General features: G+C 46.3%; 1 protein-coding gene across 1 annotated transcript in view; it reads left to right on the top strand.

Moving 5' to 3' along the window:
• Window positions 1-17260, top strand: part of LOC126521192 (intermembrane lipid transfer protein VPS13A-like) — an 820642-nt gene that overhangs the window by 26367 nt on the left and 777015 nt on the right. The window contains exon 2 of the mRNA XM_050169804.3: window positions 11174-11303. Coding sequence (XP_050025761.2) covers window positions 11207-11303 — 97 coding nt within the window. The 5' untranslated portion in view covers window positions 11174-11206. The remainder of the gene's footprint in view (window positions 1-11173; window positions 11304-17260) is intronic.

Raw genomic sequence — 17260 nt, 5'->3', positions numbered from 1 at the left:
CAGGTGTGTCTAGAGGCATTCTTCGAAGCCAACGGGGTATCCGACAAAAAGAAGTGGGCCTTGCTAATAGCAGGGCTTAGCACTGGTACCGGCGTCATCAGTGGCTGGTGTGCCCGCAGAGGGTCAATGAACTTTTGTACAGTGAAGTAGTCGCCTGCCTGCAGCTGTATTTTTTTGCTCAGCTTGAATGAAATTGCCCACTCATACAATTATTTTACGTGCAACCAGTTACTCAGGGAGCTGGTCAGGAATTTCATGGCCATCCCTCAAATTTCAGACGCCTGCAACTTAGGCTCTATGTTGGACCAAATGCTTTGAGACAAAATCATCCGCAGCTTACAGAAGTCGGCAGTGCGTCGATAGTTACTCGTGAAGTCATCTCTGACACAAGTTGAGGCAGAGGAAATTGCTTTGACTGCCAGAATGGCAGAAGAAAATGGGGAAGTGATAAAACGTGCAGAAAAGGACTAATGCATACAGGTGTTGCAAAACTGGCATGCGCGGGTCTGAGAGAATGAGGCACCAAGGTGCCATGCTTCAGATGTGGAGTCAGTGGCCACAGCGTGGGAGCATGCCAATTTCAGCCCGCACACTGCTACAAATGCAAACAGTGGGGCTACATTGCCAGAATGTGCTGTCACCGTGGAACTGTTTCAAATAAAGCGACCAGAAGTTCAACATGACCATGAGTAAAATCAGTGGCCTCTCTGTACACAGACGATTACGATGCAGATGGCTTGTTTCTGATGGGGCACCACCTGAATTCGTTAGGAATACAGACACGTCGGGACCAAAGGTGCAAAGTTTTGACTGGGCAGGAATTCCTGTAAAAATGCAGGTAGATATGGGGCCACCTCTATTGCTCATCACTTGGCCTACCTTTGAGCGGCATCAAACAGTGTGGCTAAAGCTGCGAGATTTGCTGTTGAAGCTACACTGCTTTCTTTGGAGATTACTAGTACATGGTCAACTTCAGCTCGAAGATGCACTAAGAAACTGCACCACAGAAAGCAGCTTGACTGTTCGGGCATGCTCCGGTCTGAACCTGTGCGGTTGTGACCTCATAGGGGCGTTTGGACTTCTTGAACATCAGTGCTCCATGTAGAATGAGAAGGTGAGTGCCAATTAACCAAAGTATCTGATAATGCTAACCTTGAGAATGTGCTGACAGAGTTGCAGAAGTGTATAAACTGGAGTTAGGTCTCAGTAAAGGGCCACCTGCCTATTTGCCCCTTTGGGAAGGTGCAGTTCGGAGATTATGTAAAGATTGCATGGTACCATATGCATTGCGGGTCAAGGTAGAGGCAGAAGTCGACTGTCTAGTAGAAGCCGGAACTCTGATCTCTGTTGCCCATCCTGAGTGGGCTGCACCTGTAGTGGCTGCGGTCAAGCTGAACGGCAGCATTCAACCATGCAGAGATTTCAAAACTCCAGTTAACCAGGCTTGACACACTGTGCAGTATCATTTGCCCTGCATAGAGGACATTTTGACAACACTAAATGGCGATGAAGTGTTCACCGCCATCGACCTACGAGAAGCGTACAACCAGCTTCCCTTAGACGAGGAATCGCAACCACTTATCACCATTAACACACCAAAGGACCAGCTTCGCTTTACCTGCCTACCTTTCAAAGTTGCCTTAGCACGCATACTGTTCCAACGTCGCATAGGGTCAATACTGAGTGGTTTACGTGAGGTTCAGGCCTATTTAGACGACATGATTATTGCCAAGAAGTGGAATGACACCACTACACTTTGCCAGGTATTGCAATGGTTCCAGGATTTTGGGTTACACCTTTATCGAGAGAAGTCCAAATTTCAGCAAGCAGAGGTTGACTTCTTAAGGCACCGAATAAGTGACAAAGGCCTTCAGTACAAAGCAGTAAATTTAGAGGCGATTTTGTGCGTCAAACAACCCCAGTACACGGCTTGGGAATGGACATGTCTAGGCCTGGTTAAGTATTATCACAAGTTTCTGTAGAATGCTTCTACATTCATCGTCCCATTGTATGAACTGTTGCACAAAGGCACAATGGGAATAGGGCTCTAAACACCAACAGGCATTCTGTGGTATACAATGTCTGCTGAAAGAAACCATCTTTTTGGCACACTATTACCCAGACAAGCCATTAATCCTCGAGTATGACGTGTCAATGGGAATCGGGGCGGTGTTGTCGCATGAGGGGGGTGTTGCGGCTAGGGTGGCATTCAGGGCATGGAATCCACCAAGCCCATCAACTACTACGTCAGGCGCGTAGAAAATGAAGGAAAAAGGGTTTATTTAGCTTAGTTACATGGCTGCAGTGCGGAAGCCCGCTCCATGCAGGAGCAAGTTAACGTCTCAGTTCACATCAAGACCCTCCGTCCTCACTCTCGAAAAGTCTCTGCTTTTAATCCCGTTGTCTTCCCTAGGCGAGTCGACTAGGTAATCTGAAGACTGTCCAGCAGCAAATCACCATCGTCAACTCTGTTGCGATACCATGCCCAGGCTATCCATAACCCGTAGTAACTCCGCCTCGAAGAAAGTGGTTTGAAATTTGTGCAAAAAGAAATCATCTAGTGACACCTAGTTGGTTCGTCGTTTCCCACCCCATTCTTCGCTCAGTCTAGTGGGTGAAGCGTGGGCTGATGGTCTTTCGTGGAATTCTGCAGCAGCCAGTTTGCACGCTGTCTTTCTTCGCTGAGTCTGCAAGGTGGCCTGAAAGGCTGAGGGCCTTTCGTGGCATCCTGCAGCAGCCTGTTTGTATGCTGTAGTGATTTGACTCGTCTAATTAACTGCGCTTATTCATTCGTTCACGGCGTTCCCTCTCATTTATCCTTTTCTCCGGTTTCCAGGTAATGGGGGGGGGGGGGGGGGGGTGAGCGCCTTCAGTCGTTTTCCATGCCGCACTGATGTCTGGTTAGGAGGAGCAGTGGTTTGACATGTGGCAAATGTCCAATTAACGCCATTGGTGGTGTTGAGACGTAACAGGGGCCACCTCATAGTGCACCCAATAGGATTACGCTTGTGAGTCTCGACAGCCGCTGAAAAAAAAAACTTCGCAACTGGAACGAGAAGTGTTACCGCTAGTTTTTGGTGTATCAAAATTGAGAACGAATCTTCTTGGTCGCCCCTTTTTGCTGCCATCAGATTGCAAACCTTTGGTAAGGCTGTTCCATCCAGAGAAGCCAGTCCCCAACATAGCAGCTGCCCGGCTCCAACGTTGGGTGCTCCAGCTCACGGACTACAACTACATAATCAAGCACAAGGAAGACAAGGCCAATGTCCCAGCGCATGCCCTCAGCCGGCTACCAGTGTGCTCAATGTCCCTGACAGAGACCTCTCAAGGAAAGGATGGTTGAGTATGTGCTGCTAACTAGGAGCCTCGACGATGGCATACTGTCGGTCAAGCATCTGGCAAACCTGAGAGAATATGACGAAGACATACAAAAAGTAAGGAAATAAGTTTGCGATGACTGGCCTCTACGGCTTAACATGGTAAACACCAATTTTAAGCCATAGTATGAAAAGAGAGATGAGCTTAAGCTTTTGTATTGGGGCCATTGCATGGTTGTGCATAAAGAAGCCAGGCCTGCTATGCTACGGTTACTGCATGACAGGCAGACACAGACAGAGAGAGAGAGAAAACTTTAATTAGGTCCTAAGGTATGCTACTGCTCAAGGCGGTAAAGCAGCGGGCTGCTCCCACGTTGGAACGGGTAGGCCGAGCCTCACCGCTGCGTCGGGGGCTGTGTTGGGGGCCCTCCGGATGGCCTTGAGTTGATGTATGAGGTCTGAGCTCCTGAGCATGGAGCTCCATTGCTCTTCAGTCAGGCGTTGAGGATACTGTAATGAGGGGCACTGCCAGAGCATGTGATCTAATGTACAAGCGGCACCACAATCTGGGCATGTTGGATCAAGGCCTTCGATGAATTGGCTGTGGGAATAAAGACTAAGGTATGACCTGGTATGAAGCATGTGGAAGGTAGATGCTTGTGCTCTAGAGAGCTTCTCATGAGGAAGGGGGAAGACCCTCGTGCCCAACTGATAATGTTTGATGATCTCATTAAAAGTGAGAACATACAGACCGCTAGTTTGGAGTCTGAAGATCCCCCAGGCTGCCCAGCGCGGTGAGTCAGTTCGCGTGCTCGGATGTGAGCGATCTCGTTCAGGTTGGCCATGGAGGCGAGGTGGGATCCGAGGCGAGCCGGAAACTAGGTGATTGTGTGAGGAGAAATAGCCCTGTGACCTAAAATGTGAGTTGGTTCAGCTAATACCAATCCCGACGTAAAGGCCCTGATCGCTGCTCATGAGTCTGTTTAGATATGTTGCTTAGAATCGTCAAGGAGTGCGGGGTGATAGCTACTTCCTCAGCCTTAGCAGGAGTGGTGTTCCTGATAGAAGCGGAGTGGAGAACAGAACCTGTGTGATCAGTCGTAACGGCTGAGAAGTTGTCCAATCGACCATGAAGCACCAGGGAAGTGCCTGAATTACTCATTCACCACTGTCATACCTGGGCATCATTCAAAATGTCGAGCGTTTGGTTAAATCATGTCCCCTGTGTGTCCAATCAGCACCGATACCGCTGAGGGAACCACCAGCAATGTGACCAGACACCGGGCGACTCAGGACCCATCTGCACAATTTTGCTGGCCCATTGGATGAGTACATGCTGCTAGTGAGGATGAGACTCCCACAGCAAATAGATAAAAGTGATGGTAATTGAAAAGTGCCACAGCGATGACTACCATTGAAGCTTTGGGCACCCTCTTCAGCACTTTCGGCCTCCTTTAAACAATAGTATCAGACAACGGCCCGCAATTCACATGTGAAGAATTCAAGAAATTAAGTAAACAACATAGATCATGTTTGCACCGTGCCTTATCATCTTCAGTCGAATGGACTCATAGAAAGGGTGATATGCACTGTAAAACATAAGTAAAGCTGGATCAATGCAGACTTGTCTCGCAAGGATTCTACCAAACTATTGTTGGACGCCGTTACTTTGCGGAAAAACGCCTGCCAGGCTGTTCATTGGTTATGAGCTGCCCTCAAACCTTGATAGTGCTCCTACATCCATGTATACAACATGCACTTGACTTGCAGCCAACAAAAATGGTTCCAGTGGTGACCCAGTGTGGGTGCAGAATTACGGATGAGGTGAACCCTGGACCCCGGCCATGTTCAAGCCAGAGATGGCTTGCTCATGGTGATTGTCGAAGACCCCCTGATGGCGAGGCCCTTCGTCGACACCTGGACCAAGTGAAACCCTGCTTACTAGAGCAGACCCAAGAGCAACAGGATACAGCCGCAGAAGTGGCACAACCTCAGCAACCAAAAGCCAACGCAGGCAACAGCAAGCACCAAAATCCCTACCACCCCTGGTCTACGGTGGTCTACACGCTCAAAAAGGCTCTCGGATCAGTATTCTCCTTAAGAAAGAAGACTGTTGTGACATGCTTCTATGACGCATCACTATACAGTTATCGTTGTCACCCGCCTCTTTGCTCCTTCCCTTTCCTACTCTTGAGGCCAAGCTTACATAAACGCACGTGGGCCAAACAATAACCGCTCTTTTTGCCACTTCTGCTGCAGCATCAGCAGTAGGGTTGAAGATGAATTTGCAGAAGACAAAGGTAATGCTCAATAGCTTTGCAAGGGAACAAGAATTCATGATCGCCAGTCAGCCTCTAGAGTCTGTGCAGGAGTACATTTATTTAGGTCATTTACTCACAGGACACCCTGACCATGAGAAGAAAATTTACAAATGAATAAAAATGGGTTCCAGTGAATGGCAGACACAGGGTGTCTACCAACCGGGAAAACAGGGAAAACTGGGATTTTTCAGGGAACTTGAATAGTCCGGAAATACTCAGGGAAAACTCGGGGAATTTGTTCTTTTATCGGGGAAAATTATCTGTAACTATTGAAAAGGAACGAAAGTTGTGTTAATGCTGGCTCCAGCAACGGACGAATTGCAACGAATCGTCATTGACGCCGTGCCATCGCAACGAGGTATTTATTGCCAGAGTAGTAAACGATTGATTTTCCTGACGCCCGATTTTTCGAACATGCCCGATAATTCGCACGGCTTTGTGGCACCACCACGTACTCCATATAGTTAATGCATATTGCCCTGAATGCACGTCTGAAATGGCATTAATCAAAGCCATAGAGTTTCCTACAAAAATTTTTGTAGGAAACCTTATGATCAAAGCCACTACTGCCGCCATTTTGATTATCTCGCCGCCTCGAACCGGCACTCTCGCACGCAGATCCGCTGGCAGCCGTAGCCACCACCGCGGCAACGTTAGGCCTAGCTGCTTCTATGTTCACTATTAAGCTTCTCATCGGTGCTGTGTTTACCACTGAAAAAATTCGCCGCTGTCAGCAATGGCACCGACTCCGCCTTTGTAATCCTCGCGATTGGCTTCGAAGCTCGCAGAGCACAGCGCGTTGCATAACGCCAGTATCTGAAAGTTAGCTTTGCCTTAGTACAGCAGTGTTACGCGGTGAAGGATAAGCATAGGAAGGGGCAATTGTCACGGGACACAGTATGTATTCCTTAATTATACACGTGTGCACCCCTGTCTCCTGTCACAGTATAAGCACAGATGTGCCTAATAAGTGTACTGGCAGGCCTTAAGAGCTTTTTCGGACGTGCCTGTGGCAATTTTAGCCCTTAAGGGCACTTGAAGACATGCATTAATTTTTCTCGGACTGTCCGATTTTTTGGATGTTCTTGCGGCCCCTAGGGAGTCTGAAAAATCGGACGTTGACTGTACAACTGACCAAGAGGATGCTTCAAATGATCCATGGGGTGAACGCGTAGCAGAAGGTGAATGAGAACAGAAAGGATCGACGCACTGAGGCATTAATGGGAAAAGAAGCGTGCTGCTGCCTCTTTGAAGGAGCTTGAGCTCAAAAGACAAAGTGTTGGCTGACGCTGAGATGCAGATGTCCCTCATTCAAACCAGAATAAACTTTAAAGCAGTGAAACCCAACACTGAGATGTTGTGTACGGGCTGAGAGTATGTGAGGACAGTTGAGGTTGACTTTCCAGCTGCTGAGAGAGAATCTTAGTTGAGACTAAGTTTAGGCCTCATACCGAGAACTTTCTATCAGTTGATAGAAATAGCTCATATTCAAAAATATTTACTTATGCATGCATCTGCTTTTCATTCATATTTGAAAACGTTCGACTCAATTTGGAATGGGCTTTACCATTTTTTTCGCTGTGCCCTCTGTTTTCTTTTTAAATAAAATAGATATTACTCCTTACTATTCAAACTGAATTAAGTCATTTTTTTGTTTTAACATGCTTACTAGAGAGTGACAGCATCAAGCAACATGGTTTCAGCCCTGTCTTGACTTAAAACAAAGTTCTGACTTATTCAGGGAATTTTGCAAAGGTGCTCAGGGAAAACCTGGGAAACTCGAGGAATTTAGAAATGTCAACTTGATAGACACCCTGACTGGGAGCTTACCACTGTCGTTGAAAAGAAAAGTATGCTATCATTGCATTCTGACGGTGCTAACATATGAGTCAGAAACTTGAAGGTTAGCAAAGAAGCTCGAGAACAAGTTAAGGACCGTGCAAAGCGTGACGAAACAAAAAATGTTAGACGTAATGTTAAGAAGAGACGGGAAGAGAGCAGTATGGATCGGAGAGCAGTGTGGATCAGAGAGCAAACAGGAATAGCCGATATTCGAGTTGATATAAGAGAAAAAAAACGGAGCTGGGCAAGGCCATGTAATGAGTACGGCAAATAAACGGTAAACCATTAGAGTTGCTGAATAGGTGCCAAGGGTAAAACGGGTGGTGGACCTTATGCTTTTTGACTTTATTATTTCTGTGAACTGTGGTGGCAAGCCTGATGAGCCAATAATAAGCTAAGAACTCAGCCATTCGTTAGATAAGTAGCTCTGTATCTTCGCTTCACATTTTGCATTCTGGAGCAAACTTATTAATAGAGATGGGTAGTGCCAGAAATTTCTGTACCCGCAAGCAAATTCCTTTTAAGTCTAGGAACTAGAAATTGGATAAAATTTACTTTATGCTTGTACCTCAAGATGTCGCTTAACTGAAGTTCTATTATTCCTAGTTGAACCTGGTAGCGCATCCACGTCACAGCTAAATGGATTTTGAAACCTATGTAGATCCTCCTTCCTGGCATCATGATTGGAGAATCGCTCGCAAAGTGATGCGTTGGATTCTTGTTGGAAATGGCGAATGAAAAGGCGTACTAGCTTCTGCTCTAATCCTTAGGCAAATGCAGAAATGCTCCTTTTTTTGTTTTTGCACCAACTTCTGAAAAATCTGCAGTTTATTCTGAAGCGTTTTATGTCCATGTACAGGTCATGAATGAGATGGGCCGCTCCTTCCAGTTTCACATTGAACTTATTCATGTGATCCGTGAAGTCAATGCAAAATGCCGATTTTGAGACTTGCCTGTAACTGAACAGTAGTAGTTGGGGGCAATCCTTCTGTGCCAGAGCTCTATTTCATCCTTCAAATTAATTAAATGAGACAAAACATTTCCCAACCATCAAACTGCAATGTAATATGGCACATCTACAAACTCGGTATCAGTTGCCTTTAGAAATATACGGACCACATAGTGATTGAACCCATTTGACCTCATAACATTAGCTGATGAAATATCAGGTATCAAACGTGCCCACATATTTCTCTCGAAGGCCTGCTTGTGAATTATGCCGTCACAAAGAGAAAAGGGGGGAAAAAAACTGCTTTGAGAATTCACCAACTTCAGCAGCTTTTATTCTTTTACCATACGAGTCCTTTTTTCAAGTCTGTAGAGGTTTATCACTCTCATCTTTTCATTTAATAAAGTGCATCATCATCATCATCATAAAAAAAATTAAATTATGGGGTTTTACGTGCCAAAACCACTTTCTGATTATGAGGCACGCCGTAGTGGAGGAGTCCGGAAATTTTGACCACCTGGGGTTCTTTAACGTGCACCTAAATCTAAGTACACGGGTGTTTTCGCATTTCGCCCCCATCGAAATGCGGCCGCCGTGGCCGGGATTCGATCCCACGACCTCGTGCTCAGCAGCCCAACACCATAGCCACTGAGCAACCACGGCGGGTGAGATCATCATCATCATCCCTATCAATTGTGACAGATTTTAGTTTAACCCCTTTCAATGTGTCTGCGGACACAGTAGTTTCGAATTCTCTAAAGAAGTCCTCCCCTATTACCGTACCATGTATCCGTCGACAGCAGTAGGAAGCTTTACACTTTGGACAGCTATTTGCATGGTGTAGTTTCGCAGGTGAGAAGGTCGCGAAAGCTCCCTGGGACCAGCGTGGCTGGGTGAAATTGAGAAAGCTTCAACCACTACGTCTTTTGATGTGGTGGCTGGGACTGGCCAATAGAAGCACAATGTGCTCGTTGTGTGATGGTCACATGAGTCTCCCGATTCGTTGGCACTGCCTTGGACAAGGTGGCGTTGTGGCCTGATCTTGGAACTGCAGTGAAACCTGCCCCTAGGAAAAAATGTTTTTTGGAGAAGCCCTGCTTGCAGACAGAGGCACAGCTGAGGCTTTGTAGGTAAAAAAGGCCTGTTTGGGGGCCGACCGTCATGGTATCAACTGCTGCTAGCCACGGGTCACTCGAGAGACCTCGGTGTGTTGGATCCAGCTCGCGGCTCAGTTTCTAGACCCCTTGTGTAGATACAGAAAGCCTCTTTAAACTTGGTGCTTAGCGAATTTTTTATAACATACAAAGCTGTCAGTCAATCTTATTGAAACAAGTTTTGTTTTGTACAGCAATCATTAGGAACATTTAACGCTGTTCCAAATTTCTACTATTGTCTAGCATTGTCCACAGGGTTATGTAATTACGCTAGTTATGCTGAAAGCCCAACCAGTAAAGAGAAAGCTAAATCAGTTAAGGTGTTCTTGCAAGCTCTATTTTAGTTAATCTTGTCCCAACAGGTTGATTATAAGAAATTAAGTGAAGGTTAATGTTTCTTTTTTTTGAATTTTGTGCCCCCAGCGCTGGTACTCCAGTGTGGTGTCGGCAGTGTCGAAGTATATTTTCCTATTTGGGCTGCTGGGGCCGAGTAGAAGTTCTTGCCAGCTCGGTCTTTTAGAAAATAAAGTAGTTGGTCTTTACTGGTAACTAGTTAACTAGCCCAAGCAGGCGGCAGCAAAATTCATGACGTCACTGTGAACTGGTGTGAGAACTTCAGGGTGGTGTGGCGTCACGCGATTTTTGCTTTTCATACCTTTTCTGGCTAGCCTTTTCTTGCGGTAAAAGTGGCTTGTTTTTGATGTTGTTGAAGGGTAATTTACTAGCTCAGCTCAAATAATTTTTCTCTTTCGTGTCCCTTTGAGCAAATCTCTGGCAAAACATTTGTGAGGATGTTTCAGTGTTTTTGTAGGTGTTTCACGTGATACATTATGCGAAGAGAAAATTGCGAGCTATCACAGTAGGACTGTGTGGTGGCCAGTCATATGGCAGGGCCAGAAATATAAAGCCGAGGCCTCGTAGATGGGCATGTGCACCATCTTGTGTAAAAATGAGAAGTACCTCATTATGCAGCATGGTGAAGCATTTATTTTAATCTGGAGAACAAATTGGCTTATAACTTTGGCTGATGTTATGCCTTTGGTCTTTGTTTTGTCCCACATGGCTTTGCCACATGCAGAGAATGTGGTCGAATAATTGTGACCTGTAGCATAAAAGCATCTCTGCATGCACTATGTGGTGATCACAGTCCTTTGCCGACAGTTCTTTAGAGTATAATGTCGCTTTTAAAGGCCAAAATGGGAGAAAAGAATGAACTGTCACCTTAGGCATGGGTGGCGAAGAAGCGACTACTTGTGGCAGGTCCCCTGCCACTACCATTGCATGTGTATTAGAGACTACCACACTTTATATTTCGTGTGTCAGCTGAATGTGTTGTTGAACATTTGAGGAGTCTGTATGAATTGGCAGCTTGGTAGACTTTTTGCTATTGTGTGCACAAGAGAACGAAATCCTGGATACTTCCTTCCATTCAAGATAAAACTAGTTTCACTAAAATAAATGCAATATTGTCGATGTTATATAAGAAAGGTAAAAGTTTCTAGACAACTTGTAGTAAACGCATTTCTTTGGTGGTTCATAAATGATCACTGTAATGGTAACCTGTCTCTCCTTTTTCTTTTTGTTATCCAGATATGACAAGCCTGTGAGGAAGGTCAATTCAAGATGTTTGAAGGTGTTGTTGCGCATCTTCTAAACAAGTATCTTGGGAAATACATCAAAGATCTCGACAGTGAGAACCTCAATGTAGGGATTTTTAATGGTGAGTGGCCTCACAAAAGTTGACTGCTGTTGAGATGTGCATCCCCCTGTATTCTTCACCTGTGTGCCATCTGTTCCATGCTGGTCAGCTTGAGAGTGTATGTCACATTCATTTTGCAGGGTAAGAGGTTACAATACAAGCAGCTGGTTAAGCTAAGTATACTTTGTGGGGGTTCCACTCTGCATGCGGCTAGGGCTGAAGGCGAGCTCCGAATCTAGCCCCACGCAGTCGCTTCGTGGTACTCCCAAGCCGTAGCGCGGGAATCACGGCTACGCCGGGTTCGAACGAATAAGGCAACCAGCGGCGTCAACGGTAATAACGTTTATTGCTATTAGCAATAACGAATACTCGCAGAGGGACGTCCTCTCAGTAATAGTAGTAAATAGGCTTGCCTCGTTGCCTGGGTGGGTCAGACAAACGCGATCACTCACGGGTTGCGGCAGGTGCTTTCGTCCAGGCGGCAGGTGACCGACGTCCCAAGAGAGAGAGTCTCTCCCGGTGGCGTGCTTTTATGCCTTTTTACCTTTTTGCGAGGGGAGGTCCTCCTCGCCCGCCGGATACATTTCCCTTTCCTGTGAGCCACGTGGGGGGAGAGGGGACGCGCCTCACAAGAGTGACGGAGAAAGGGAGGGCGCGTAGTGCCTCTCTCCCTTGTCTACGCCGGCCCAACCCGTCTGCCACATGCGAACGGGACGACGCGAGTACGCGGGAGGAAATGGGGGCGGGTGCTGCCCACAACTTGGAGCGCTTAAAATCACTACAAGCTTTTAAGACTGAAACTTCTTGTACCTTTCCTTCTTTTTTTTGCCAATAAGATATTCTACTAGGATTACTGTTTAGGCAGTTCCTTTACTGAAAAATTCAATTTCATTGGTATGAATGTGCAAAATGTGGCTTGGTCCTTTGATGATAGTGTTTCCAGCCTACCTGACAATCAAATAGAATATCAGCATCTATGAAACTCTTATCATGTGGGATCTGTGATATTCATTGCTGACATACTATCATGCAAGTGTGTGTGAACGCTCACTGCTGATAAATGTGAGTCATTTGTGTGGTATACAGTCCAGAGCTTGGCAAAGATACTATCAAATGTATCATGTTACAGGTATAAAATACTGAGGTGATAAGTATTTGAGATGCAAGAGGATTAATTGTATTTGACATGATACTTGCTATATGTATGTTATGATACCTTGGTACATGTACTTGAGTTAATTTCTCATTTATAGCTCCACTGTAGAGGCCGTCGGAAGTTCGCAGGTGTTCACTTGCAAATTTCTTACCTCCAACCAGCAGACGTCCGTCTTTCCAAATTTAATCCACTAATAACTACAAACTTCTTTTGACATTCTGGCAAAATTTAGGGGTGGGAATCCTGTGCCAATTGTGCCGTTTGATACTCTCATAAATTGCTTTGCCAAATTGTGCCAGAAGAGAAAAAATCGCTGAAATTTCTCCACGCTGTGCCAGATCAGCTTTGGTAGCTTTGCCTCCGGCAAGCCTCCGTGAAAGATCGCCAATGGGTGCAGTGCATGGTGTGGTTGGTCTTTGAGGTGTTGCATAAATGTGGCTTTCGTATTCTGGCTTCCAGTGGGCGCCAACAGCTGCTCCCAATTAGGTCCCCTGAATGAAATTATAGTGTATGCACTAGAATTTTAGTACTTTGTACTAAATTTAAAGGTAGTGACCCTCTGTCCCTCGGCCGCCATTGGAATATGAACCTGGCAACGTTTAACGCTAGAACGTTATCTAGTGAGGCGAGTCTAGCAGTGCTATTGGAGGAATTAGACGGCAGTAAATGGGATATAATAGGGCTCAGTGAAGTTAGGAGGCCAAAAGAAGCATATAAAAGAAGCAAGTGGACGTGGAGGAGCCCGAATGGTGAGACTAGAAATAAAATCGACTTCATACTCTGCGCGAACCCTGGCATCATACAAGATGTAGACGTGCTCGGCAAGGTGCGCTGCAGTGACCATAGGATGGTAAGAACTCGAATTAGCCTTGACTTGAGGAGGGAACGGAAGAAACTGGTACATAAGAAGCCAATCAATGAGTTAGCGGTAAGAGGGAAACTAGAGAAATTCCGGATCAAGCTACAGAACAGGTATTCGGCTTTAACCCAGGAAGTGGACCATAGTGTTGAAGCAATGAACGACAATCTTATGGGCATCATTAAGGAGTGCGCAATAGAAGTCGGTGGTAATGCCGTTACACAGGAAACCAGTAAGCTATCGCAGGAGACGAAAGATCTGATCAAGATACGCCACTGTATGAAAGCCTCATTTATAGCTCCACTGTAGAGGCCGTCGGAAGTTCGCAGGTGTTCACTCTAACCCTACAGCTAGAATAGAACTGGCAGAACTTTCTAAGTTAATCAACAAGCGTAAGACAGCGGACATAAGGAACTATAATATGGATAGAATTGAACAGGCTCTCGGGAACGGAGGAAGCCTAAAAGCAGTGAAAAAGAAACTAGGAATAGGCAAGAATCAGATGTGTGCGTTAAGAGACAAAGCCGGCAATATTGTTACTAATATGGATGAGATAGTTCAAGTGGCTGAAGAGCTTTATAGAGATTTATACAGTACCAGTAACACCCACGACGATAAGGTGAGAGAGAATAGGCTAGAGGAACTTGAAATCCCACAAGTAACACCGGAAGAGGTAAAGAACGCCTTGGGAGCTATGCAAAGGGGGAAGGCAGCTGGGGAGGATCAGGTAAGAGCAGATTTGTTGAAGGATGGTGGGAACACTGTCCTAGAAAGATTGGCCGCCCCAAATACACAATGCCTCATGACCTCGACCGTACCGGAATCTTGGAAGAACGCTAACATAATCCTAATCCATAAGAAAGGGGACGCCAAAGACTTGAAAAATTATAGACAGATCAGCTTACTGTCCGTTGCCTACAAAGTATTTACTAAGGTAATCGCAAATAGAATCAGGAATACCTTAGATTTCTGTCAACCAAAGGACCAGGCAGGATTCCGTAAGGGCTACTCAACAATAGACCATATTCACACTATCAATCAGGTGATAGAGAAATGTGCGGAATATAACCAACCCTTATATATAGCCTTCATTGATTACGAAAAAGCATTTGATTCAGTCGAAACCTCAGCAGTCATGAAGGCACTACGGAATCGGGGTGTAGATGAGCCATATGTAAAGATACTAGAAGATATCTATAGCGGTTCCACAGCCACCGTAATCCTCCACAAAGAAAGCAACAAAATCCCAATAAAGAAAGGCGTCAGACAGGGAGATACGATATCTCCAATGCTATTCACAGCATGTTTACAGGAGGTATTGAGAGACCTGGAGTGGGAAGAATTGGGGATAAAAGTTGATGGAGAATACCTTAGCAACTTGCGATTCGCTGATGATATTGCCTTGCTTAGTAACTCAGGAGACCAATTGCAATGCATGCTCACTGACCTGGAAAGGCAAAGCAGAAGGGTGGGTCTGAAAATTAATCTACAGAAAACTAAAGTAATGTTTTACAGTCTCGGAAGAGAACAGCAGTTTACGATAGATAGCGAGGCACTGGAAGTGGTAAGGGAATACATCTACTTAGGGCAGGTAGCGACCACGGATCCGGATCATGAGACTGAAATAACCAGAAGAATAAGAATGGGCTCGGGTGCGTTTGGCAGGCATTCTCAAATCATGACAGCAGGTTGCCACTATCCCTCAAGAGGAAAGTGTATAACAGCTGTGTCTTACCAGTACTTACCTACGGGGCAGAAACCTGGAGGCTTACGAAAAGGGTTCTGCTGAAACTGAGGACGACGCAACGAGCTATGGAAAGAAGAATGATAGGTGTAACGTTAAGGGATAAGAAAAGAGCAGATTGGGTGAGGGAACAAACGCGGGTAAATGACATCTTAGTTCAAATCAAGAAAAAGAAATGGGCATGGGCCGGACATGTACGGAGGAAGGAAGATAACCGATGGTCATTAAGGGTTATGGACTGGATTCCAAGGGAAGGGAAGCGTAGTAGGGGGCGGCAGAAAGTTAGGTGGGCGGATGACATTAAGACGTTTGCAGGGACAACATGGCCAGAATTAGTACATGACCGGGGTAGTTGGAGAAGTATGGGAGAGGCCTTTGCCCTGCAGTGGGCGTAACTAGGCTGAGGATGATGATGATGATGATGATGATGACCCTCTTTTATCTCTTGCCTGTGTCTGACTGGACTGACAGCTGTGCTATGTGCTATATTATTTCATGCAACAAGTTCTGTCAGATATCATTAATACATGCGCACTCGCTTCCTCGATTGATATTATGCTTCAAGAAATTCCTGGATGAAAAATGCACTACTACATTTCATCCGCAAAAAGGATAACTGTCGCTAGTTTGATAAAACGGTGGGCCCACTTTTTCAGCTTATGTGCGCGTTGTGGGGCATTCATGCGCTAATACGTTTGGCGTCACAGTTACAAATACCGGTCTGGCAAGAGCGCTGGCATTCTTTTCCGCTGATGCTTGATCGCACATGTTATTTCCATCGCCGAATGGTGTTTGGCAGAAGTTCTCTTATGGGCACAAGCTCACCCAAATAAAGTTCATTTACTTCTAAAGTCACCTCGTCCCTATGCCTACGGACAAAAACCGGCACTTCAGCATAACATCTGGTGGAGGTGCTTATGGTTCGAGCACTCCCCTCAAGCCGGGAAACCAGCTCAGTATGCACTGACAACCACACCAAAGTCATTAAGGAAGGGGCCCTGGAGAAATGCGCCATAGACTCCTGGGGCTGCCCCCAGAGTATGGACTCTTGCGTGACCTTAAATGCTGTGTGGAAACCCACCCTGCTACAGCCATGACCAACGCTGCTACGCCCACTACGTTCACTTTTCAACAACCGAAGGAAGCTCCGAAGTGTCATAGCTCCGCCTACGAGGTCTCGCAAGAATGGCTAGACACGTTCGAGAGGGTTGCATCATATAACGGGTGGTTAGGGGAGGAAAAGCTGCGAAATGTCTTTTTCTCACTAGAAGCATCCGCTCACATGCGGTTCGAAAACCAGGAAACTACACTGACAAGTTGGGACCTATCTGGGTCCCATGCAATTGGCATCGACATTTCCGAGTGCCCAACGAAAGGAACAAGCTGAGGCCATGCTTCAAACCCGGCAGCAACACCACAATGAGCCCATAGCTACGTTCGTCGAGGAAATGCAGAAAATCTTCCGACACATGGATGCCGATATGACTGAGGAAAAGAAGCTCCAGTACCTGATGCAGGCCGTGAAGAAACAGCTATTCGTCGGTCTCATTCGTAACCCGCCGAAGATAATTGCAGAGCTTGTAACAGGGGCGGCTACCATTGAAAAAATGCTTGAGCTAGGGGCCAGGCAGTACAACCAGGACTTGCCAGTTGCACTCGACGCTAATAGACTCCATGCAACTATTCATTCTATAATTTGGGAAGAACTTCAAAAACTGCTCTCTGCTGCTATCCCACCTGGGGCTGCACCAGGACCCGGGCACAGCATTGCCAACTCAGACAGTCCTCACCCGTGGTGATGACTTACGCTGACACTGCCCGTGACCAGATGCATCTAGTTACGTGCAGTCAACCATACGTGCCGTCAACACACCCCTGTTCTACACACTGTTACCATGACTTCAGCCGCATAGCCAACCTACATCTTATCAAGAAGCCACTTCGAGGAAGTCTGACCTCTGGCGGACACCAGACCGACGCCCATTATGCTTCCACTGTGGGGAAGCCGGCCACGTGCTCCAAACCTGACCTTGCCGCCAGATGGGCCTACACGGGTTCACCATCGATTCCCCCTGCCATTGAGGCTCAGGCCAGCGGCCACATGAAGTTGAGGCCTACCTGAGAGAAACAGAAGGGCAAGCCCAGATTCGTTACAGGTCACCATCACCACTCTTAAGCTGCCCCCAGTCGCCACACCCAGCGTATGCCTATGGAGCAAG

This window comes from Dermacentor andersoni, chromosome 6, assembly GCF_023375885.2.
Source record: "Dermacentor andersoni chromosome 6, qqDerAnde1_hic_scaffold, whole genome shotgun sequence".
Taxonomy (NCBI): Eukaryota; Metazoa; Arthropoda; class Arachnida; order Ixodida; family Ixodidae; genus Dermacentor; species Dermacentor andersoni.
This window is presented reverse-complemented; position numbering and strand designations above follow the sequence as displayed.